The sequence below is a fragment of the Urtica dioica genome, chromosome 9 (assembly GCF_054948205.1).
Source record: "Urtica dioica subsp. dioica isolate 48M chromosome 9, U.dioica_male_clone48M_v1_H2, whole genome shotgun sequence".
Lineage (NCBI taxonomy): Eukaryota > Viridiplantae > Streptophyta > Magnoliopsida > Rosales > Urticaceae > Urtica > Urtica dioica.
The window spans coordinates 27891901-27918121 of NC_142764.1; the positions used below are offsets into that span (position 1 = coordinate 27891901).

General features: G+C 32.9%; 4 protein-coding genes across 6 annotated transcripts; 3 read left to right on the forward strand and 1 right to left on the reverse strand.

The window, feature by feature from the left end:
• Positions 1 to 3819: 3819 nt before the first annotated feature.
• LOC149386483 (codeine O-demethylase-like) lies at positions 3820 to 6767 on the forward strand. Of its 2 annotated transcripts, XM_089626111.1 has the most exons (5): positions 3820 to 3962; positions 3999 to 4198; positions 4292 to 4536; positions 4967 to 5294; positions 6244 to 6767. In XM_089626111.1, the coding sequence occupies exons 1-5, from the start codon at positions 3953 to 3955 to the stop codon at positions 6493 to 6495; spliced, it is 1035 nt and encodes a 344-aa protein (XP_089482237.1). In that variant the 5' UTR covers positions 3820 to 3952; the 3' UTR covers positions 6496 to 6767. The 2 variants fall into 2 exon arrangements, with proteins under 2 accessions (XP_089482237.1, XP_089482236.1); XM_089626110.1 differs by having other exon boundaries at positions 3879 to 4198.
• Positions 6768 to 15655: 8888 nt separating this feature from the next.
• LOC149386484 (codeine O-demethylase-like) lies at positions 15656 to 17613 on the forward strand. Its single transcript, XM_089626836.1, has 4 exons — positions 15656 to 15980; positions 16106 to 16350; positions 16617 to 16947; positions 17319 to 17613. Exons 1-4 carry the CDS (start codon positions 15699 to 15701, stop codon positions 17592 to 17594), a joined length of 1134 nt encoding a protein of 377 aa, XP_089482962.1. The 5' UTR covers positions 15656 to 15698; the 3' UTR covers positions 17595 to 17613.
• A 1141-nt stretch (positions 17614 to 18754) lies between these two features.
• Positions 18755 to 20860, forward strand: EIF4E (eukaryotic translation initiation factor 4E). Its single transcript, XM_089627308.1, has 5 exons — positions 18755 to 19140; positions 19845 to 20010; positions 20134 to 20259; positions 20362 to 20427; positions 20533 to 20860. Exons 1-5 carry the CDS (start codon positions 18830 to 18832, stop codon positions 20581 to 20583), a joined length of 720 nt encoding a protein of 239 aa, XP_089483434.1. The 5' UTR covers positions 18755 to 18829; the 3' UTR covers positions 20584 to 20860.
• A 98-nt stretch (positions 20861 to 20958) lies between these two features.
• LOC149386486 (transcription factor GTE12-like) lies at positions 20959 to 24438 on the reverse strand. Of its 2 annotated transcripts, none has more exons than XM_089627307.1 (10): positions 24178 to 24438; positions 22851 to 23579; positions 22581 to 22641; positions 22459 to 22497; positions 22236 to 22349; positions 22073 to 22156; positions 21848 to 21963; positions 21694 to 21760; positions 21481 to 21602; positions 20959 to 21389 (listed from the first exon to the last, which is right to left on the reverse strand). In XM_089627307.1, the coding sequence occupies exons 2-10, from the start codon at positions 23562 to 23564 to the stop codon at positions 21114 to 21116; spliced, it is 1593 nt and encodes a 530-aa protein (XP_089483433.1). In that variant the 5' UTR covers positions 23565 to 23579; positions 24178 to 24438; the 3' UTR covers positions 20959 to 21113. The 2 variants fall into 2 exon arrangements, with proteins under 2 accessions (XP_089483433.1, XP_089483432.1); XM_089627306.1 differs by having other exon boundaries at positions 22851 to 23622.
• Between the last annotated feature and the right edge of the window lie 1783 nt (positions 24439 to 26221).

Consider the following 26221-nt stretch of genomic DNA (forward strand, 5'->3'; position numbering starts at 1 on the left):
CAACATACTAATAATGTGATTATTGTACACTGTTAGCATCGGAGAAGAGCGTCGGAGTTACAGAGACGGCGGAGATATTGTTTACAAATGGTAATGTGATTATTGTATATTGTTAATGTTGAAGAGGAACGTCGGAGCCACAGTGACGATGGAGATATTGTATGCAATATACAGATGATTATTATATACTGTTAGCATCGTAGAGCAGAGGATTATGTTATACTGTATACAATATGCTGATAATGTGATTATTGTATATTGTTAGCGTCGGAGAGGAGCATCGGAGTTATGGCGACTGTGAAGATATTGATTGTATAATGTGATTATTGTGTATTGTTAACGTCAAACATAAAAGTCAGAGCCACAGGGACAATGGAGATATTGTATACAATAGATTGATAATGTGATAATTGTATATTGTTAGTGTTGGAGAGAAGCGTCGGAGCCACGACGACGAACAAGATGGCCTCCCACATGCATTCGAGCTTCGACGTGGCGGCGCGGAGCTTGGCGCGCTTTCGCCTAATTTGTATACAATCGATAATCGGCAATGACATAAAGGAGTGTCGGAGTTACGAGCGTTCGAGCTTAGACGTGGTGACGCGGAGTTCGACAGATTTTTACATCTCGTAGATCTAGTTTATATACAAAGCGCGTTGAATAAGGGCATTTTGATCTTAAAAGGTGAAATTCGACATTTTTATAAGGTTTTACAAAAACTCGCTATTTTTCGTAAAGTAGCAACTAAATTATGTTGTTTCTATAAATTTTCTCTTAAAATTTTGAAATTTTCATGTTTATTATTTGGTAACACCGTAGTGTGCAAAAATAATCCGCCAATAAATTAAAAAAAAAATCTGAAAAATGACATTAATTGTTCATGTTTTTTTTTAATAATGATAGATTCTTATGATCTTTTCATACTAACGTTTCATATTTTACATATAGTTTATATTTTAATAGGCCTTAATTTGACAATAAATATAATAATGATGCATAGAATGCCTACCTCTTAATAACAAAAATAACTTTATAATCACTTTAGATATAGTTATAATTTTTATTATTAGAATTTTGATGTAATGTTTAGAAAGACGTATAACATCAAATATATGAATTCTGTATTTTTTTTAAGGCAGCTTTTTGCTGCAGTGAGGATTGAACCAACGACCTCCACACAGGAGGTGGTGTGGAATTACCACTAGACTATCCTAGGTACCACAATATATGAATTCTGTATGAATTTATGAGTTTGCGAACAGTAATAAGAATTATAATATGTACAATTGTACATCTTTATATGTCACCTATAATATAAAATATAAGAAAACATGTATCTACATATTATAACATAACCACAATATTTTTCAAATAACCACAATATTTCTCCGCTGTTTGACATTTTAACGGCATAAGCAATCATACAATTAAAAAAGAAAACATACTTAATAATACAAGTAACCGGGAGAGCTAATAATAGAGGGAGTCTTATCATTGGCTGATGCAAGTCTCCTATTCCTAAATTTTAATGTTATGTTCATATTCATAAGAGGCCTTCTATTCATAATAATATGCTTATAATATAATACACCGTGAATACATATTATTATGTGTTCATGTGCTTCACTGCAATATATATATATATATATATATATATATATATATATAATTTGTTGGAATATTTTGATAAAAGGGTACATATTATGTATTCATGCTTCAATGCAATCTAGAAATACTCTTAACACAAAAATAAAATAAAAAAGAAATTAAAAAAACTCTGATATTTAGAGTATGAGACCAGTTTTTACAAAATGCTTTATCGATTGAGGATGGAAATTTTCACGGTGGGCGTTTTCATGACTAGTTAGCTATAAAAGTATCCATCTAAAGAGTAAATTGAAATTATTTGAAGAAAGAAAAGGTTGATATACATAATTATGTTCGTACGTCATGCGGTAGATATCCATGAGTACGAAGTAAGCACGTTTATTCAAAGGTATGTATATGTTTGTTTAAAATGGAAAGAGAAAAGCACGTTTTCTTAATTTCAATACTGATAAGCAAGTATCACTGGAAACCCATTTCCGTGTGCAAGTTGTTGATTAGGACATATTCATAGATATATGAGTACAAAGTTAGAAACAGACAATTTTTAAATAACTAAATAAGTCTGACGTTGTTCATATATTATGTTATTAGAATAAAATTTTCAATTAAGATAAATTTATTGTTTATATAAATAAGAATAACAAGTATTAATTATATTCCTTGATAGACATACATATTTAATTCCACGTCAGGTCTAAAATTAAGGTCGTGAATTCAATCTCACGGCAACAAATACGGCCATTCAAATATATATATATATATATATATATATATATATATTTAACTACATATATAAGACTGATAATTATTAAGAGAAAAAAAAAATCACGCTATACTACTGAGAATTCTGGTTGTATTTGATTGATGTTATTTAGTTCAATAATATTAACTACATCGTAATTGACTTTAGGAACGGATTCATTAAAAACATGACACAAATAATTTTTTCCCGAGGACTGTAATTTGATGTTGACCACAGCTGTAATTTTAAAATATTAATATAAAAAAGCTTATTTAATTAAGCACGTCATTTTTAATCAAGTGATTTTCTGAACATTTTTTTTAATATAGTGATCCGTGTACCAATTGTAAATCAAGATTTTTTATGATTTTCTTTTTTATATTTTTTTTTCATTCATACAACTCATATAATTAACTACATGGAACATTTAAACTCGAATTATAAATGAATCTTGTAAAAATTAAATAAAAGAGACGAGTCGCTTTCTCGGGAAATTGAAATCATATCTTCACGCAAAAATAGACCTCACAAACAAGAGGTAATGTCACCCAAACTAGATGCTTGAAGGTATGATTTATTTTTTTAGCGTTTCCTCGTTTTTTGTTCAAATATTTTTAACATTATAAATTTATATTTTAAAAAAATACAGATGTGTTTCATTCAGAGGCAAACTTCAGCGGTCAAAATGCCCCGAACAGAGGTCGGAACTTCCTCCACTAAGCAGAAGCCAAAAGAGGGGCTAACAAGTGCTCATTCACATAAGCTATGAGCTATTGAGTTACAGTCTAAGAACGAAATATCAGAGAATAAACTACGAGTATAAGATAAAACATAATCGAATAAGAGGGTCAAACGCCAATTCGGACATTCTTTGTATATATATATATATAGGTCATGTAATAGGACACATTTAAATTATTTACAAATGATAATTTTGAATTTTGTTAAATATTTTAGATGTTTTATTTATCTTAGACAAATCTTAGCTATTTTGTAATTATTTTATATAATTTAGAAACTCATAACTTACCTATATCTTTGATTTAATTAACATTTAGAAGAACTTTAGTTTATCTTTATTTTTATTTTTTTGTGTTTCAAGAAGTAGTAAAATTACATAAAACCACCATACCTATCCAACAACTAGTATAATTTGTTTTTATACAAGTAACCAATCAAATTGAATTTCTGGGTTCCACTTGTCTTTCTTAATTCAGCCGGCTGGTATGCTATTTAAAAAACATGTCGATCGAATATAATAATGAAGCAATTATCTGTGCTAATCTTTATTTTAAGTAGAGTAAACCAATTATTACTTGACTTGACTTTAAAAACATGTTAGCTGTAATATTACAAAATATGATATATTGGGTAGCTGCTAATATCGAGCTGATATGAAACGACTAGAAAATATGTAAAAGTAAGAACGAAATATTCTTCCGCTTTAATGTATAAATCTTCACCAAATAATCTCCTTAAAAATAAATAAAATAAAATAAAATTTGAGTTTATTATTTCTATATATATAATTAAGCATCTACTTTGAAGTTTGAACTGTTATATTGATCAAGTTCACTTTTTCTCTCAGAAATAATACTAAATATGGGTCCATCACCATTAAGCTCTGAGAGCTCAGACAATTCGTCGGTGACGAGTGTTCTTGAGCTCACTAAAAATCCCTTAACTTGTGTTCCACAACAGTTCGTTCGCGGCGATCGAGAGCCTGTGACGATCACTTCTCGGTCAACGATACCCACGATTGACCTTCAGAGTTTGATCACCGAACAAACTTCCGATGCCGAGCTACAAAAGTTACACGTCACTTGCAAAAATTGGGGCATCTTTCAGGTTCCTTCTTAACCTATATATGTTTGATTATTACTGTTTGTTTTTTCTTCTTACAATTTTCGTTCAATATAATTATATATATGGTTGACACAGTTGGTCAACCATGGAGTTAGTCTCTCACTATTGGACAATCTGAGAAATGAGATCGAAGCTTTCTTCAATCTTCCCTGGGATGAGAAAGTGAAGTACAAAATCAGACCCGGCGATATCGAGGGCTACGGAACCGGAATCCGAACCGGGGACAAAAAAGTAGATTGGGGTGATAGCTTGTACATGGTCACAAACCCTATCCACAAAAGAAAACCATTTTTGTTTCCCGATCTACCTTTGTCACTCAGGTATTTATTGATTAATCTTTTTCAATAACTAGATAATTGGAATACTGACGGAATTTTGTGGCCAAATTTCGGAAACGGAATGATATATTTCAAAAATTTTGAAAAATTCCGTTCTCGTTTGTGGGTAATTTCATATTCTATCTGCGGAATTCCACTTCCGTTTGGGCTGGATTTTGTCAACATACGGGATCAATTTTTATGTATATTTCGAGGTAAAATCCGTGGCTAATTTGGACGGAACTTTCTGTTCCATCCAAACGTTCAGGATTCAAATTTTATGACCAAGAATGGAGCTAGACATATAAATTAGACGGTTAATATGTAAAATAACAATTAAGGGAGCTAATTATTCGTAAAAATTTTAGAAAAAAAATAGCAAGGTGTATATTTTTTTAGGGGAACCTCAAAGTGCCTCCGTCCTTGTCTACAGGGTTATTTTGGAGTGGTATTTCACGGAATCAGAAAAAGTGGCGGAGAAGCTTTTTGGGGCCTTGGCAAAGGCATTGAAAATAGAGGAGAGAGAGAAGATGGTAGAGAAATTCGAACAAGGAAGGAGGTCGGTGAGGATGTCATACTACCCGCCGTGCCCAGAGCCTGAGCTCGTCCACGGCCTCGCTCCTCACTCTGATGCCACCGGAATCACTATTCTCCGCCAACTCAACGGAGTCGATGGCCTTGAAATCAAGAAAGACGGATTCTGGATTCCGGTCACTTTCCCCCAAGATTCCCTTGTGGTCAATGTTGGGGACACTCTTGAGGTAATACATACTTAGTATTGATCTAGCCTTGGTTCAAATAAAGGTGCAAATATTATGTTATAATAAATTTTTATCTTGTCAATAAATTTTTTGACGGCGGTAAGTTACTTAAATACATGGTCAGTAATTTTATTGAAAGTGTCCAAAATGTATATAAAAGAGTAATTTTCATGTTTGTTACTAAATACCTAAAATTTTGACTATTATTATTCGGGGTTTTTTTTCCCGAAGGAAGATGCTAATTCAATACTAGGAATTAAGAATCACTTCAAAAGTATCAAGTTTTTTTTTTTCCATTACCATCAATTAAAGGTGGCCATATGGGATCCCGCGGGATACCGTTTCCCGTATTATTGGTACCATATGGGAAATGAGAAAAAACCATATTACGAAATGTGGTACCGGGACTTTTGTCCCAGAACCATCCGGGAAATGAGACGGAATTGAGATCCCCGTTTAGTACCATTTAGTACCATATTTTTTAAATTATATTTTTTAATTGAAAATATATGAATTTTTATTTATTTTTAAATGCATTTATGATTAAAATAAAATGAAAAAAAAATATGAGAAATATGGGAATCCCGGAACCGCGAAATATGGTACCGGGAATTCCCGGTACCGTGGAAAATGGTTCCGGGATTTCCCGGTACCATTTTTTACGATTCCGGGAGTCCCATTTCCCGCAAAATATGGGACGGGACCAAGGGATCCCATTTTCCGGATTCCATATGGCCAGCTTTATCATCAATGAGCCTTTTCATGTCATGAAAACTGTATTTATTGACAAATATGTATGAAAAAAAGATGTAATTAGTGATAAATATAGTCATAAAAGTGGAATAAACACTTAATAATGGGTAATGCATATAATATCCCTAGTATGAACTCAATCTCTTTTTTTTTTTTTCATCTTCATTTTTTGTTGTTGCGACTTGTGAATGAACAGATAATGAGCAACGGGATGTACAAAAGTGTTGAGCACAGAGCGGTGGTGAATTCTAGCAAAGAAAGGATGTCAATTACGATGTTCTTCAACCCCAAATTCGAGGCACAAGTCGGACCTGTGGACAGTTTGATAAGCCCTGAAAACCCTCCTTTATTTAAAACCGTGATCATGGAAAATTACGTCAAGGAATTCTTAGCCAATCACGACAAGCATATTGGTAAGTCATTCTTGGAGAACATGAGGATCCAATAAATCAACGCCAATCGAGGCGCCAAATGCTAAAGCTACGTGAATTATATGTACGGACCACAATATATAGATGTCGTTGCACTTAATTATAGATGTGGTCATAATTCGAGTGTGTGTTAAAATCATAAGTGGGCGATATCGTTTCGAAAAATAAAAATGTGGTCATAATTCAAGAGTGTATCTCAGAAGGAATATTAAAATCGTGTGTGAAATTAGTACCCTCTCACAGTCTGTAATTATTGTTTATGATGTAATGAATAGAAGGTCTTTTCTTTTATTAGTGGTAGGGGAGGGATGATAATTTGACCCGTTACCCGCGTTCCGGCTCGTTATCTGATTTATTCGGGTCGGGTAATACCCGTTCTTTTTTGGTAAACGGGTAATACCCGTTAAGGTTTTAACGGGTCCGAGTAGGGGTAACGAAATAGTCATCCCGTACCCGGTTACTCGGGACCCGACCATCCCTAATTAGTGGGTTCGACTTCAGGTTACTATTGCGATAATTTTTTCGCTATAAAAGATTACTTTGCATTCTTCACGCAAACAATTATTAATATTATTTTGGTCACACCAAATATATATATATATATATATATATATATGAAGACCCGAAAAACTTATATTTCTTAAATAATGAAGTGAGATATTGACTACTGAGTCGTTTCAGTTGTATTTCTCTTGGTCAAGCTTGTATTTCTGTAACTTAAACTTTGAAAGTTTGAGTAGTAACTATCAAGGATAGTCTGACATTGACTGGGTATTACGATTTTGGGCTCTTGACTTGTGAGTTACTCATTTAATTACCAAGCTTTGTTTTAGATGGAACCCCACACCTTTAAGATGGTATAAGAGCGGGGCCCATTCTCGGTTGTGGGCTACCTGATCAGCCCTATACTTCACGCGTTTCCAGTGCCTGTGCCTGTGCGCGTGAGAGGGTGTATCAAGGATAGTCCCACATCGACTGGGTATTACGATCCTGGGCTCTTTATAAGGCTTGTGGGTTACTCATTTAATTACCCAGCTTGGTTTTAGATGGAACCTCACACCTTTAAGAGTAACCCCTATATCGGTCAACAAGTTTCATCAGCGGAGCTCAACGTGCATGTAGTTGTGTTTTACAGTAAAGCACGATAAATCTTTGTGACTTTTATTAGTTGCTCAAATTTTTCGATCTCAAAGTGTGTTCGGCCGTTCTTGTGTGTGTGTTCGATCCAAAATCATAACATTGTTGTATTTTCTTCATACTAGCCCTTTTTCAACTTTTTTTCCTTGGGAAGTTGACAGCAATAATATCATTTATTTGTCACTTACAAAAAATCAACCAAAACTCAAATATAGACACATTTAATATCAAATCGGTCATGAACTGCAGCCAGTTCGTGATCAATGTGTCATGAAATCAACTTAATTTGTGGTCGATTTAATACTAAATATGTCAATATTTGAGTTTTAGTTGATTTTTGGTAACAAACAAGCAATTGATATTAAAGTTGTCAATTTTCATTTTTCCTTTCTCCCTGCGTCCTAACTAAAACGCTATCACGCCATGTGAAAATTATTACAATCAAACAGATTTATTCACCAAAAAAAAAAACAACAAAATTAAAGAACATTTTCTCTCCAATATCTGGCTAAGAGAATACAAGGAAAGTGTTCGTCCATAACTCTATATACAAGTCATCAATACACCAAAGTTTAATATGTTTAACTTGGACAATCCAAACACAAAGTTATATGCATCCATGTTACATGCCTTGAAACCCATACATTCGTTGCTTACTGTCTAATGTAGGATTATTTTCCACTTCTGCCAAAAATCAACTGTTAGAATAATTATAAACCGAGTAAAAAAAATCCAAGAAAAGTATGTGTGTGTGCGCGCGCGCACGTGTATTAACATGTGCATTTTTTTTTTTCCTGGATTCAGTTGATATTGGTCGTCTTTTCAGGGCAACGATCTTTCCACCATCGATTTTGATATCTTCATTATTTGCCGATACTTAACTACTCAACCTTCTTTTTGCTTTTCCCCGGTTCAATCGATGCTTTCACAAATATTATTTATTTTTCGTGAGGAGGATCATATTAATTTCATTTAGTAATAATAAACAAATTAGATTACTAAGTTAAATTAGTGCAACGTACGTGTGCCAGAATAGGTTAATAGATATAATATAAGCTAGTAAACTAAACATATTTCAAAGCGAGATCTTGCCTTCTTTTCATCGATCTGAAATATATTTGATTTGAAGTGAAATAGTTTTCAATGTTTTCCATGAAAAAATATATTGGATCAACTATATGTTCTGAAAATTTTCTAAAAAATTATCCCAAAAAAAAAAAAACGAATAGCCTAACTTTCTCTTGACCGTGTAGCTCGTACGCTTATTGGTGTAGGTGTAGCCTAACTTTTTCAGGCCCTGGTCGAGTACATGTTTATAAAATTAAATATATATGTTTATCTTTGTTGGAAAAATATCAGGCAGAGTGTAAAATATAAGCGTATCCACGATCCATATCATATATAATATGTGCATGTGCTAAATGTTTACATTTTATGCCGAATATTTTCTATATCTACTGACGGAATATATAATATATATTGTGCAGAACACGAATAAAAACTATGTACGTGTTGCATCTTCCTTAAGATTTGAAAATGATACTAATATATTTTGTTTTCATCATCCTCTTTTACTTTTATTTAACATGCTTTCCTAAATATAAATGAATAATTCAGGCAGTCAACTAAATACAGAGGAAAGCCTACCAATCGATCTTATCTTATCTTACCGTTTGATTGATTGATATATATATATATATATATATATATCCACATTTAAACTTATGAATTGATAAATAAGCAAAGGTTCGCTTTTTTATTTTATTTTTTTTTATAGAAAAATAGCCACATGATGATGTCACAGAGTTTAAACGATTTTTGGTTGACGTTTTTGCCTTTTACTGCATTGTTTTAGTATTTAATACTTGGCTTTATTATTTGAAAATTGAATCAAGCATTTCATTGACTCAATTAATATTAATTGATTAGTTTATTTCCATAATTAAAGGAATCATTTCTTTCACTTTTTTACGTTGATTTATGCTTCTGATTAAAAAAAAAAAATTAGCGGAGTCAAGCTGTTTATATGTACGCAAAGAATTCAGGAATTAACAATTAATAAAAGTTCTTATTATAACGAAGAAAAAAAAAAGAAATACAAATCGATTTTGGTACGTATATTAACTGCTATTAACAACAATTTACAAATATTAACGTGCGTTTCATGAACATTTTTTTCTTTTTTGCTTTTTTTTTCTTCCCATACGACCAAATATAATTCATGTTGACCTGTGCACCAAAAAAAGTAATATTTAATACTTACAATTATTAACATAAACCATTATAAACAGTATTTAACTCGTATTATTGGTTAATTATAAACTATGCCAAACAAACATAAAAAATGTAAGTAAATATGATTAATCATATTTAACAGCAGTAAATAGTTGTATATATGCATTATTATTAACAATAATTAACTTGTATCACTGCTAACTTGGAAAGTATGCATAACAAACATAAAAAAAATGTAAATAAATCCGATTATAAGAAATATATTAAGAGACAGTAAAGAACACACAATAAGTGAAATATCTAATACTCTAACATGCACATATCGTATTCGAAACGAACACAAACTTGAGAGAATCAAATTGAATCGAGAGATTAAAAAAAGAAAAGACAGAAAACTTTGAGATCCTGCACACTATCGAAGGGTAGAGAGAGAGAGAGAGAGAGAGAGAGGGAGAGAAATTATGAATATGACCGATACTAATACGTCCTCTTAATAATTGAATTGCAACAAATAAGGACAATAAATCTAAGAATTAATAATTGTAAATCATTCAAATAACCGCTGCCTAAAGGGTGTTTTTGGAAGTTAAATTCGTTTCAATCTGCCACGTCATTATTGTGGCCATTTTTTTTTTACAAATTTGAAACTTTGATTATTTAGCAATTATTATATTTTATTATTCACTAAGTATATAGCCATATTTACACTTTCATATTGGTATATAGCCAACATTTCGTAAATACATCATTATTTTATTTCAATGAAATGGTAAATTAGGAATGACACGTCATATTTGTGGCCATTAACCTAGTAATTTATGAAATGGTGTTTATATGGCAATGCGAAAGTGTAAATACGGTTAGTTACCTAATTGTTTGTATATTTTAAGTGGTTTAGATACTTATATTTATATATATAATTATAAAAAAATTGGCTGCTTAAGCCACGGAATGTGTAGCAATTTAAAATTGGTCAACCTTTCGTTAATATGCTGTAAATAGCCATATTGCTTACGTGGCAGCTTATTAATTAAATTAGGTTTACACTTTTGCCCTTATTTAATTCGCAGAAACCGAATAGGGAAGTTTTCAAATTTGAAATTTGAAATTTCCTGCAGATTTTGAAAATTAATAGCCCATTTATTGTTATGTTTTTGGAAGTTTTTAGCGTTGACTTTAGGTAATTAGTATCTATTTTCGTGGTTAAACTCTGTAAATATATTCTTCATTTATTGATATTATTTTGTCTTCCATATATTCATAATTTCCAGAATTTTTTTTCAATTCAAATATACTGTAAATATGCTTCTTATTTACAATGAATATACTGTAAATATGTTTTGTTTTTACAATGAATATACTGTAAATATGCTTCTTATTTACACGGATATACTGTAAATATGTTTTCTATGAACAAAAAAAAAAAATTGTGGTGGCGGCGGCGTGAAGGAGGTGCTGCCTCTCGCACGCACGGGGAGAACCATTTCACACGCACGCACGCCCAGAATCATTTATGGCTATGAAATCAACTCTCCGGTGCTCTCTGCATCGTTTCCCGGTGTATCCTCTCGGTCCGGCATCTTCGGCGGCTCGTGGCTGTCCTCTTTTTCTCGGCTGGAACACGCGCGAGTGGTGCTCGGTCTCGGCCATTGATGGCGCGCAAAGAATGAAAAAGAAGATAGGAGAAGGAGATGAATGAGACGTTGACGATGAGAGAGAGAGGAGGAGGGTGCTCGGGCTCGGCATTGATGGCGGCCTAATCTCTCTTTTTATTTTTTTCCTGAAGAGCAGTAAAACAAGACCGATACAAATCGTATTTTTGATTTATTTACTAACCCGTGTTCGTTCTTCTTCGTCGTCGCTGTATTTCTTCTCTGGGTTTCGATTTCGATTGTAAATAAAGGTGTTGAATCTTTTTTCCGGTTCAAATTTGAGCAGTTTCTTCTTCGCGATTTTTGGGCATCTTTTTTTTTTTAAAACAATATTTTTGAGCGGTTGCGTGTTAATGTGAACGCAACTGACGGTTTTAATTACTCCTCGATTTCGCGTGCATTAATATCCAAATATTACAGCTGATCACGTATTAATGACCCGGAAGATAGTGGGCGGGAAAATGGAAGGGTAGTCTCGGCCAATTTTTGTTGTAAATAAATCCTCCTGGCTATTTATCACTTATTTACAGAACGTTAGCTAAAAATAAATTGGCTATTTTCAGGAGGCTACTTAGCTTAATTACCCTATAATTATTTGTATATTTTTAAGTGGTTTAGATACTTATATTTATTTATATATATATATATATATATATATATATATATATGGCCAGCTATAGACATATATACGTATATTATGAAAACGTGAATGGCTTAGAAAAGGTAAAACGCTTATTAAGACGTTCGACAATGATGATATCATCAGTATCATCACAGAGTGATATATATATATATATATATCTTAGAAAAGGTAAAACGCTTATTAAGACGTTCGACAATGATGATATCATCAGTATCATCACAGAGTGATATATATATATATATATATATATAAAATTTCAATTTCAACTTACCCGTAAACTTGTGTGAGTTTATCTTCTTTTATTAAATTTAATATAAGTCCAAGAGTGCTATGTTACGGAATAAAGGAACATGCTATAAAACAACATCATATATAATTAAAGAAATTTAGCTTTGAATAAATTTGATGCAATGTTCTATAGTTATATAATATAGTCATATAAAAAATTTTAGTTTACATAATAGCTAATATTTAATTAATTATAATTAATTAGTCACTGATTCTATTCATTACAATTAAATTGACATATAAATTCAAATAATTTCTGCCCATTAATTGATTTACTTGGATAAAATTGTTAATTTAATTACAGTTAATAGAATCAGTTAATCAATTAATTATAATTAATAGAATTTAATTATTTAACAAATAATAAATATAATGTGACTTAATTGTTCATAAATTTTTATACATTATTTATAGTTATAAATACGTGCATTATTGCTTATTCTTGCTGTCAAGTGTCAAGAGAGGAAACCCGATCAAGCTGGTTTCGGATAGTAATAGAATAACATATCTCTGATCCAGGAGTAGAGATATATACGTATAGATTAAGTCACACATATATATGTTCTCAACAAAATGTTTAACATGTAGCAAGAATGAGCATATTTAAGTAGATATACATACAGATCATTCCAGAGAAAACAGACGTGGTCCACACAAAGACGACATGATATGTTGTTTACCAAAAGCTTGTCTTGTTCGTTCAGTGGATATGTTTTGATTTGGCAATTTTAGGTGTAATCATCATCATCAATGACGTATTTCGCATTGTATAAACGAAATCTTATTTAAGAACTATATGGACCAAGTATACAAGCATTAATTTATGTAGTCTTACTATCAACAGAATGTTAAAAACGTGTCTTTTTTGTTTGTATGAGAGTAAACTACTTTATCACAAAGCAGTGATCAGCGAGGTATTTGTAGTTTGGTAAGACTATAATGACCAAAGAAAAGGAATAGTTTAGTAAAATCTCGAGAAAGTTAGTATATATATGTCACCAATAATATTTAGTCCAACTACTAGCATTTACTTTATTTAAATAAGAGGAAAACCACATGCTATTGAGCACGTTTTTGTTTTGTATAAAGACTTTTGGAAATATTGAAAAATTCAGTTCCGTATGTTACAGGTAAGTCGCTGAAAACAACATATATATATAATATATATATATATATATATATATATATATGTTGTTAAATAATTTGAATGGATTACAAGCGATGTACTATAATCATCTTTTATTTCTTTAGAGGTATATTATTACTTGAGGATTATTGTAAGTGAGAAGTGAACCAATATATAAAATAAAAATAAAAAGAGTAAGAAGTTTGTCTATAAGGTGATCGAGGACTTAGCTTGGGTGACAGAGTAGTTTCTTCTTATATAAACGTAAAATAAATAAATAAAAAATCATTATCAAATGTTAAATGATTTCTTATGTTTCAAGTTTCAACGTTGAATGTAAATAATTATATATTATTATCATGTGTTTGTAAGAAACTAAGCATGGAATAGTAATAACAAATGTACAATGCGCAAAAGAATACTAAAGCATGGATATTTCTATTATTTAGTGCCCTTCCCACTTAATAAAACGAGAGGTACAAAATAATTTGGAATTTCATATTATTACCACTAGTAATTAAAATGCAAATAGCTATCCACAAATTGCTAGTGAATATGTACCCACTGTCTGTATAAGTTTTGTTTTCCATTTTTTTTGCATGGAATCCGTACCCACTATCTCTATAACTGTTGCATAACTTTTTTCTTTAATACATATACATGCATGGTATAATAGCTTTTAGATCTCTCTCTCTCTCTCTCTCTCTCTCTCTCTCTCTCTCTCTCTCTCTCTCTCTATATATATATATATATATATATCTCGATATTCTTTATATTGATTCGCCGTCCACAGTAAAATTCAATGAATAAGTGAAAATAATTAGCGTGGTTCATCCAACTGAGAATATCCACGATTTTTATTTTTATTTTTGGAAAAATATATATTTCAACTATTTATCCTTTTAACACTCAACTCGAAGAATTAATTAAGCGAAAAAAATGTGTCACAGGTGAATTGCGGATTAATTTACGGAGTTTGAATGAATGTTGTGTCTCTATTTTTTAATTCTCGAAAGTACTTCCCCTTGTAGACTTTATTAGTTAATAAATCAAGAAGCGATAAATCTATATATATGTTCATATTTTGTTTCATTTTAATTAATATAATTTGTTAGTTTTGTTGATATCTAATTCCTAGAATTTAAAACGCCTTTATACATTTAAAATATATGAATGAAATACATTGTTTTAAAATATTTTTCTATATTACATTAAAAAGGCCTCTAATATTAAATAATAAAAAATCCTGTATTTTTATATGTATACACATATATATATATATATATATATATATATATATATATAACAGCTACTATTTATATTTTTAAGAGTTTTCAATTTCAGCTTACATTAAAACACTATTTAATTATTTATCAGAATCTAGGTGTAGGTAACATTTATGAACTCGAAACTTTGTCCTATGATGCTGTTTATTGAACTGAAAATAATCATAGTACATATTTAATTAATTAATTATATCATTGTTTCCTGCCTTCAAAACAAACACAGGTTTATTGATTCTCATAGAAATTTAACATGTGACAAAAAAAATTATAAAAAATAAAATATTAAGACAGCCGCTACTGAGGAATATAAAAATATAGGGAGAGACATCAATAACGATCGAGTATATTGGCTTTTATGTAGGTTAAAAAATTACCCAAATTCAATAGCTGCTCTGTAAAAGAAGGGGGTTTACCTTTGCCTTAGAGATATCATATCATATGGCTCTGTTGTGCATGTGTGGTCTCTGCATAACACGTACGTTACATATTATATCATTGCATGAAACTATTTTGAACGGCCAGAATATATATACATACATATATACGCACATATATAATCTTGAATATATATTACTTAAAGTTTGAAAAAGGGTTTGTCGCCACTCTAGAACAAGGAGGAATTAAGAGTGAATGTAATACATCTTTTTTTTTTTACCACTATAATAAACCATTATTTGCTAATTATTAGCCTCATTGAATATCCACAAAACCGTATGTATTATTCTTTATATTTTTTTTCCCTAACATAACATTGATTCGGACCTCTATATAAGCATGCACTCGCGTCTTGGTATGTATCTGAGGAGTTTGGCTTAAACCACTAGCAATAATAGAGAGCCAGATAATAATAATAATGGCCTCATCATCATCACCAAAATTCACACCTAAAAGCTTCAACGAGTCGTTGCCGAGCGTACTCGAGCTAACAAAAAAACCCATGCTCTCGATTCCAGAACAATACGTTCGCATGGATCGAGAGCCTGCTATGATCGGTGATCGTGACTTCAGTGATAAAACCTGTAATTCTTTCCCAACCATTCCCACAATTAAGTTCAAAAATTTAGTCACCGGAGAAATCGCCGATGCTGAGCTAGAAAAGTTGCACTTGGCGTGCAAAGATTGGGGCATCTTTCAGGTATACATAACATTTTTTTTTCCAAAACCTAATCATATTGGTTTTGAGTCATCCTATGTTTTTCGTTAATATATGTGTGTGTGTGTGTGTGTGTGTGTGTGTATATATATATATATATGTTGAAGTTGGTGGACCATGAAGTTAGCCCTTCGCTATTGGAGAAGCTTAAGTACGAGACTGAAGATTTCTTTAAGCTACCTTTGGATGAGAAAATGAAGTACAAGATAAGACCAAACGACGTTGAAGGTTACGGAACCTTATACCTAACCGACAACCAGAAGCTCGATTGGGGCGATAGGGTTTTCATGATAACCAACCCTATTCATAGAAGAAAACAACATCTCCTTCCGGAGTTTCCTTCTTCACTAAGGTATAATTTACTTACGTATAATATTTAACCTAATTAAGGTCAACTAATTATCATTTGATTCCATCTCAATATCAATCAACAATCCCAGGAGATTCTTAACATATATTTTCAAGATGACTATTTCTGTCTATTCATCTCAAGTAGACTTCCATATTTATTTTGTTTGAACTTTGTTGGCTCTGATATACCATAAAATATTACGTGATCAATTTGTGTATCTATAGCTCCTATTAATTATTTCGCATATTATTTGTCTCGTCTCTCAGGATTACCCTAGAGTCGTACTTAACGGAATTGGAAAAGATTGCAATGACCCTACTAGGGTTGTTGGCCAAAGCCTTGAAAATAGAGAAGAGCGAGTCAATGGTCAACGAGTTATTTGAAGATGGCTTGCAATCAATGAGGATGACATACTATCCGCCGTGCTCGGAGCCCGAGAAGGTTCTCGGCCTCACGCCTCACTCCGACGTGGTGGGTCTCACCATATTGAACCAAGTCAACGGAGTCAACGGATTGGAGATCAAGAAGGAAGGGGTTTGGATTCCGGTCAACATCCCTCATCACGCCTTTGTGGTCAACGTTGGGGATGTTCTTGAGGTTTTAGTACTCACAATAATTATTATATATATATATATATATATATATGGTTATATTTTTCCACAAGCCATTAAAAAACGTACATGAGTCAACCAAATCAACATAAAGCTAAATTGGTAATCATATAGTAACTCTAGGTTTTGAATCCGAATTTCAGGATGTAAAACCAAACTCAAAAGGAAAATGAAACTTTGAAAAAAAAAAAAAAGGAGAAATAAAATTATCTATCCATGATATAGCTAGATGTTGTTTTTTCTTTTAAATTATGTTTTTTTTTTTTCTAAATAAAGTGAAGAATAACTCAGTACTTGTAAAGCCTTTATTTTAATTAATTAGCTCTTATTTTTTTCTGGTTCTTTATCGATTATTAGATAATGAGCAATGGGATCTACAAGAGCATAGAGCACAGAGTAACGGTGAATTCAATCAGAGAGAGAATCTCCACTGCTATGTTCTTCGGTCCCAAATTTGAGGCTGATATTGAACCATTTTCTAGCTTGATTAGCCCACTAAACCCCCCATTATTCAAAAGGATTGGAATGGAAAAGTTCATCGACGATTTCTTAACGCGCCGTAAGCTTGACGGAAAATCCTTCTTGGAACAAATGAAGATCAAGCAGGATAAAACACCAGTCTATAATTTCTGAAAATATTAGAGGGAGAAATATATATATATACCAACTTATGCTATGCAAATAAAGGATCATTTCTTATAATGTACATTATGTCTGTGTGAATAATGTTATGAGATACAGAAAGAGATCGTCGTACTATAGTGATCCAAATTGTGCTAGTATAATTAATAAATCTCTGTAATATATTACATAAATCTGTATAATGTTTGTTTGCTTGAGATCTTCTTCATCATTTATGTAATAAAAAAATAAAAAATAAAAATCAGATATTTTAAAAAAATGTAAACGTATTTCGAATCTCATTAAGTTTTTAATTCCACATTTTTATCTATTCTCATTATTCAACTGGGTGCGTTATAATTCAACATTGTTGATAAAATTCGCGTGAAACCTATTGTTGCGTAGTTTTCATTATTTACTAAAATTAACCACTACGCAAAGTAACCTATGAAATTAACCAATATAATTTGTTTGTGTACCTGCGCAATATTCGTTACTTACCAAAATAAACCACTATAAACTTATAAATAATTAAAATAGGGTGCAAAATTTCAATTATTTTTTAATATGATGGCCTGGTCCAAGAACATGGGAAGAAGAATAACGAAAGAGAGAGATATTATAAAAAAATAACTACGTGTTAAATACGTTGCGTTTGAAATTATTCCTAATACATCATGAGTTATGAGTTAGATATCCGGACAAAAATACCCTTATAATTATACTTAATATCTATTAAATCAACATAATTTTTTTTCTTCGTTTTAAATAATATAATCTTAGAAAATGACGTCAATTAGTAATAATTTTGATAATTTGGACCAAAATAGTAACAATTATATTTTTTTTGACACTTTTACTAGTAATTGTAGATATGAAAGTATAAAGTTGTCATAAACTGTAGACTTGTAGTCTACAATTAACAAAAATTGTATATAAATTAATTTACAATTACTAATAAAAATATATAAAAACATAATTGCTACTATTTTGAAAGTTCAAAATATCAAAATTGCTACTGTATTTCCCTATAATCTTCCATTTAGTTTCGCCAACGAGTCTATAAAGAGCTGAGCCCAATTTTATTGGGCTGAAAATCGAAGATAAAGCCCATTGGAAAACCCAAAGTAATGCGCAATAAAATCAGCGAAAGATTCTCACCGTCTCTCAAGATCGCCCAAGAGAGTACGTGATTACGAGTGAGACCGTGAGAGAGAATCCAAAGCCGAATCCTAAATTGAGAAAAAATGGTGGTTGAAGACGCAGTCAAGAATTCCGGTACAGAAAGTCAAGCTGGAGCCACTCTCACGGCGACAAACCCTAACCCTAGGGCTCGCGCGGACGAGGAGAGCGACGGGCCAGAGGAGGGCGAGATCGTAGGAGACGAGGATTTGGGGTCTTTGAAGCCGTCGAAGGGACTAGCGATGCAGACACACCCTCTCGAGAACTCATGGACGTTCTGGTTCGACAACCCTTCGGCGGTCAGAAACAAGCAAGCCGCTTGGGGAAGCACGATTCGACCGATCTACACCTTCAACACCGTCGAAGAATTCTGGAGGTTCTCTTCTGTTTTCCTTTGTGATAATTTGCTTTACTGTTTTACTGTTTCGAGAGCAATGGCCTTTTTTTTTTTCTTTTTTTTTTTTTGGCTTTTTCGTCGATTCTTTAACTGGACAAATTGTAGGTTTTGGTCTGTATAAAATTGGCATAATTAATTCGCCTGAAGACATATGGATTGTATGCTAATTAGATGTTAAATTTATGGTTCCTCTTTGCATAATTTACTGTATTGAAACAAGAAAAAAGAGAACGAGTTTGTTTACATATGTTCTTATTCTTTCACTTTCTCTTAGTATACACCACAACCCTTAAATTGTCGTTTGTTCGATTCTTTTTTATTTCAAGATTGTCGGAAAATATTTTCTTGACAAAGACCTCGAATAAATGTTCTATACTTGATTTGGTGGTTATTTCTGTTGCGATGTAGCATCTATAACTAAATCGTTTATTTTGGTGCCTTGTCGGTATAGCTTCGATGAAACTTGTTATATGGAAGTTTGTTGAGCATTGAATTCTTGTATTTGGCAATAAAGTGTTCCATTTTGTGTTATTGTGATGATTACATACATGTTCTTTCAAGAAAAGAAAAAAAAAGTTGGGTTAGTTATTTCTTTCGGGAACTAGTATTGTTCAATATTACATTTTAATGTATATAATTGTGATTGTCATCACTGAAGAAGTCTTGAAAATGTATCCTATCAGCATCTACAACAATGTACATCACCCGAGCAGTCTGTCTGTGGGAGTAGATTTTCATTGTTTCAAATTCAAGATCGAACCGAAATGGGAGGACCCTGTTTGCTCTAATGGTGGAAAATGGACTATGAGCTTCAACAAGGGCAAGTCCGATACATGTTGGCTCTACACGGTAACACTCTTACCCAATTTATCTATGTCATTGCAATCTTTAAATAAACTTCAATAATGGTGCGATTGTAAGGCTTTTCTTATACTAGTTTTTTTTTTTTTTTTTATGTTTAATTTGTTCTAGTTGCTGGCAATGATTGGCGAGCAATTTGAGCATGGAGATGAAATCTGCGGCGCTGTTGTGAACGTGCGAGGTAAACAGGAAAGGATATCCATTTGGACCAAGAACGCAGCAAATGAGGCTGCTCAGGTACATTTCCAGCGAGTTCAAGAAGCTTTCGATTTGCATAATGGCTCGAAAAAATTGAAGACTAAAAGAGTCTTGAGTATGTTTCTGGATTTCTTGCTGCAGGTGAGCATTGGGAAACAGTGGAAGGAATTCCTTGACCACAATGAGACCATAGGATTCATTACTCATGTAAGATATTTAGCACTGCAATTTCAATCTCTCTTTGATAGTATTTTATATATTCAACCTAAATATCGTGTGTTGTCTCAACCATTTGTTTTCCTTATTTTTCAGCATGATGCGAAGACACTTGATAGGGGTGCCAAGAACAAATACACAGCTTGATTTTGTATAGTCCCTGTGTTTTCTGCCATGTTTACTTGAACATGCAGAGACTCGGGCATTTTAGAATACTAAATGCATGTTTCTAGTAATATCAGTCTTTTTTTTTTTTTTTTTGTAAGAGAGGATTGTGGGATGAGTTTTGACAAGCCAAACATTGGCCATAAAGTTTTGTTTTCTGACTCGCACCGTTCGTTGCTATTTTGATGGTGTATGGCAATCTAAGGAATCTCGTGAAAGAAACTAGTATTAAAAGGGATAAACAAAATAGTTCACACCATTCGTAGCTGTTTGTTTTTCACAAAGATATGTCTTATTGGTCGCATCTTCGGCACCAGAGGTCGGCATTTCTTTTTCTTTTGAAAAACACTTCACTCGTATGAAAAAGGTTACACTAGCACCCAAAAATGGTTGAATTTACAAGACTTTCTATTCGACCGTCCCACCGTGGTGACGATTATAAACAATATTGAGCCGGAGAAAAACAGAAAGCTAGTTCCCAATCCATCAAGAGGATGAACACATACAGAAAGCTATAATATTTCCCCTTCTTCCCCGTCGCTGCAGCCGAGAGTGGCCTCTTTTTCTTCTTCTTCTTCGTCCTCGCCCTTGCCTCCCAGATACTCGGGCTTTATAAACAGACCAAGCTGCTCCAACGTGGCTTCAGTGTAAACCGGCCAAGAAGAAGCCATCAACATCACGCGGCCGTTCTCTCGGTTATGGAGACGAGACGTTGGTTTATAACCACTCAGAAGTTCCAATTCCTCTTGCGCCTCCAAGTTTAGCTCAATCTCGGCCGTTCTCTCCATCTATATGTTTGAATGCGGGCAAAAGCATGAATATCGGAGCACTCTGGGATGATGAGTGTAAAAAAATATGATAAAAAAAATTCGGTCCAACCTTCTCAAGTGCGATGCGAGCAGCTTCTCTATCTCGGTTTCTCTGCAGCTTTAATTCAGCAGCAGCCTTCTGTCTTGAGGCTTCTTCAGCAGCTTTCATTTCAGCTTCAATCCTTGCCTTCTCTGCAAGCGTTTATCAAACATTTGAACATCATTTGATATTATAAACAAGGCAACAAGAAAATGCATTTGCATATTACAAACCAAAGTTTACCTTCAAGTTGCCTCCGTTCTAACCTTTCTCTCTCCTTCTTCAACTGCTCTGGGTCATTTCTATCACCCTAATTGCAACATCAATAGAAATCGTCAAGTCTCTGACTTAAGAGTAACTTCACTACAATACAAACTACGAACTAAAAGGCTCTTACATTATCGAGTGACTTTTCTTGTGCTTTAAAGATAGTGCTAGCAAAACGGCATTTTAATAATGCCGCGCGTAGGGCCTTTTGTGGAGATAATGGGACATCCGATTGAGTATTGTCATCTAAAACGATACGACGATCAGGAATTTTAGTGACTGCAAAAATTCAATTATGTGCTAATAACACTGAATTTTGAGTGAAGTCAATAGAAGTTCAAAAAAGACTACTGACCTTGTCTAGAAAGAGCATCTGCAACCGTAGCCGGAGGCACAACCTCGGAGCTAGGGCACGCACTTTCATTGTCCACGGTGCTTACTGCCCGTTCAACATTATTTGAATACTGAGATACCATACTTATAACCACATTATAACCATTATGGAAATGTATCCTCACCATCAGAATCAGGATCAGACTTCCTCATCGGGGATGCTGAGACATAGCTCACCAGTCTGGACACCGCACTATGTGCGTGATTATCTCCGTCCAGTGATCTGTCGGTGGATATTTCTGAACCCAAAAAAGGAAAATATCCACGAGCCAGTTGTTTAGCAGGGATATCCAGGAATCATTAAGTACGAGATAGATATACAGATAGTTAGAGAAAGTGCCAACTAACCACTAGAGGATCGACGTGCTGTGTCACTTGATTTGGTACCTGTCAGATGTACCACAAATTTAATCGTGTTTGCTAACAAGATATTATATTACAGTTAAAGATAGATGTTTTCAATTTCATACCTTTATCAGATTTCTTGGCTGACTTTTGCGAGCTCTTTTTCGCTGTTTTCATTGACTCTACCTATAGGGGTACAACTTAACAGAGTAAACAAAAATGCAAACTTCTCTAACAGAATAAATCCATTAGAACTAACGTATGCTGAATATAGTATCATCTGGTAAATATTAGATGCAACTTTTTATTCCTCTACAGAAACTCAATATGAATGTCCAAAAACTACATATATATACATGAACAAATACGATGCAGCTTTGTTATGCAAGACTTACCGGTTCCGTGCGGCTTGGCTCGAAAGAACACCTCGCAGTTGACTCTTTCATTAAGGTTGCCTTCTTCAGCACAGCAGTATTACCCAAGGAAGCTGTCTTGTCGATAACAATCTTGATCGATCTACATAAGGACTTTTCAGACTCAAGCTTCGACCCTTCACCACTGTATTTTTCCTCCATGACTTTCCATCTGCTCTCGAAAATCTGGCTCAGCTCCTTAGCCATCTTGTGGACATCATTGGAAGGAGGATTGTAGGTCATGGCATTCGAAAAAGTCAATCGTACATCCGACGCAAACTCGTTGATGTGAGAGTAAACGTGTCTATCCAGTTTGCACTTGACTGTCCCCAAGTCCATTGGTCTAGATATGATCGAGAAATAATCAGGTATGTTCAAGGCAACGGGGTCGACGGGATGCTTAAAAATCCAACCAAGTCCGTGATTCATCAGCTTGTTCAAGATCGCCGTGCACTGTGCTTTCACGTTGCGCTCAATCCTCTGCCTCTTCTCTCTTTGATCCTCGTTCTCTGTAACCCATACTGACCCACGCTTCTTTGCAGCAGAGGCGGAGTTTTTTGCACTAGAAGAGTCGAGACTTAGAGAAACCTGTGGCGCAACTACACAGGGCATTATCGGTGCATCGGTTTCTATTCTCTTACTTGTGAATTTTATCTTCAACTTCCGTTGAGGAACGATAGTCTTAGTGGCAATCATTGTGAAGAACTTGGACTGGGCGATTGAAATACAACGTGAGATAAATAGGATCAAACACCTACAAAATTTAACAAAAAAAGTTCAGTAAACCGGATCTATCGAAATCTGTTACACACCAGTATCCATACAACCAGATAGAAGTAAAAAAAAAAAAAAAAAGAAGCAAAAATTAGGGTTTGATTCAAGAGTTGCGGTACCCAAAAGCTAAATCGGGAAACACAATAAAACCCTAGAAAAAAAGCCGCGAAATTTATCGAAAATATATACTGCTATGAACACCAAATTCAAATTTGAAAGCCTCCGTAAAAAAAATTAGGTAAACTTATGGAGAAAGGCAAAATCAGTGTAAATTACAATTAATCGTCAAAGATAAGGCAAAATAGTCACGTGATTCACTAATCGAATCATAACGAAACGGAATTCCGAAACCTAAATCTCAAATCACGAATAAGGTAATGGTAACAGTAGATCGGCATCACAAAAACTTAATCGCTCGCGATTCGCGCTATAAAACGAAAAAGCGTAGCCTTTTATAAAAAATTAACACCGAAACTGACAAAAATAGTTAGAAAATCATCGAAATCCAAAACTTTAAGAAGGTTGACGGACTCACCGATACCGAATCAATAGAGCCGACTTTATCTTCCCAGAAGATATTGTAGAGTCTTTGAAGCAAACATCAGAGAGAGGGCTAAGATCTCCTTCTTAGCCCTCTCTAGGGCCGTCGCAGAATTTCGAAGGAGACGAATCACAGAGCTCTGCGAAGCTAAAAGAGGTTTAGAGTGTTCGCTTCAGAGTAGCTTCAGAATGGTGTTTTAGGGTTTTTTGTTATCTCTCTTTTTCTTTTCTTTTCTTTTTTTTTATAGATATTTGTGTTTTTTTTATAAATAAAATAAAACTTTGTTTCCCATTTTATTACGCGTAAAATATCGCATCCAGTCACAAGAATGAGAAAGTTACGTTGACGTCAAGAGTCACTGCTAAATTACCTTAACACCCCTGGGTCTTTCTTAAGACTGGTTTTAGTTTGGAGTGTGTTTAGACTTTTTCGGAAGCGACATGGTTTTTTTTTTTTTTTTTTTTTTTAATCTATATATATTTTTTAAAAGTAATTTTGTTGCAAGTGGGATTGAACCATGATTTTCACTTCATAAGTGGTACAAAATTACCAATTATTATACTAATAATCACTTTTTTTCATCTATTAATTCATCTAAATCTCTCAAGTAATGCCAAAATTATTTAAAAGAAGATGAAGCCGATGATGCCCATAATATATTATTTTTTAGTAACCTTAAGCAAATGCAATGATAAAAAAAAATATTTCGACATACCATATATGCACAAGTAATAAAAGGTTATTAACTGTTAATCTATGTATTACCAAAATTAATCAGGGCATGAGTAGTTAATAAAGTAGGAATGATACGTACCTTTATTCAGTATAAATAAAATGTATGCTTGAGGAATGTTTATATACACATATTCTCTGCAATTGAAAATTGTCGCTGTCTGATATATGATGAAAAATTACCAAAAAAAAAAAAAAAAAAGTAAATACGTCGAGTGAAAGTCTATCGTTTCAAAAGAAAATTACGATAGCCGGTGAAAATACTTTAAAAAATGTTACAAATTTAATTAAGAAAAAAAATTTCAATAACTAATTTTGGAGCAATTTATAGTTAAATATATATATATATATATATATATGTATATATACTTTTAATTAAGTGATCACTATACGTTAAATCTTAGTGTAAAGTAGTACTAATTAGCCCAACAAAATTAAGCACAAAGTAAAACAATCGTATGGTAAGTTCATTGTACTAATAATTCACTATATTAAACGACAAACATTTACTCACATTCTAGTGTCTACCTTCGCTCTCTCTTATTCATATTTTTTTTAGCAAACATCGAAAAAATAATCTCCATCTTCTTCCTCACGAAGTTTTTTCAACATCTACACAACTAAGCAACCTCGACTAATTCAGGCAAAAAATAAAAAGTACCATTCCAAACGTTAGAAAAAAACTGATACAACATTGAAATATCGTTTCAAAACTCAGGTGAAGCATAAAAAATTGTTTTTTATCAGCGGCTAAATTAATAAAGCGAAATTACGGGTCAACTTTATCAAAATTACCTAACATTTCAAAAACCATGTGTTTGCGGCAACTTCACCGTTATATGATATTAATAACAAAAAATTGGCTACGTAAACCACCTAAACTACATGAATTGTAAATTAGCCAACATTTGGTAAATACTTTGTAAATAGCCAACTTGCATACGTGACAACCTATTAACTACCTTTTTTTTACATGTTTGACTGAGTTAAATAAGTCTTTTACTAATATGTTAATAAGTTAATTTGGATATTTACAAGAAATTAACCAAAAGTGGGCTATATCCCAATTTACTATAACTATGTGGATATATAACTAAATAACCCTATTAATAAAGGTCGTGCCAAGCAAAAATTAAATTTGAGAAAAACATAAGACAAACTCTAATATTTCACTAGTTCGCGTAGTTTTATAGTAATATATATACTTTATAGTGCATTTGCAATCAATTAGAATTCACAATATTCGATTAAAAAAAAAAACTACATATATATTGTTTTTACATGGATTGTAAAATCACGTGGGTCA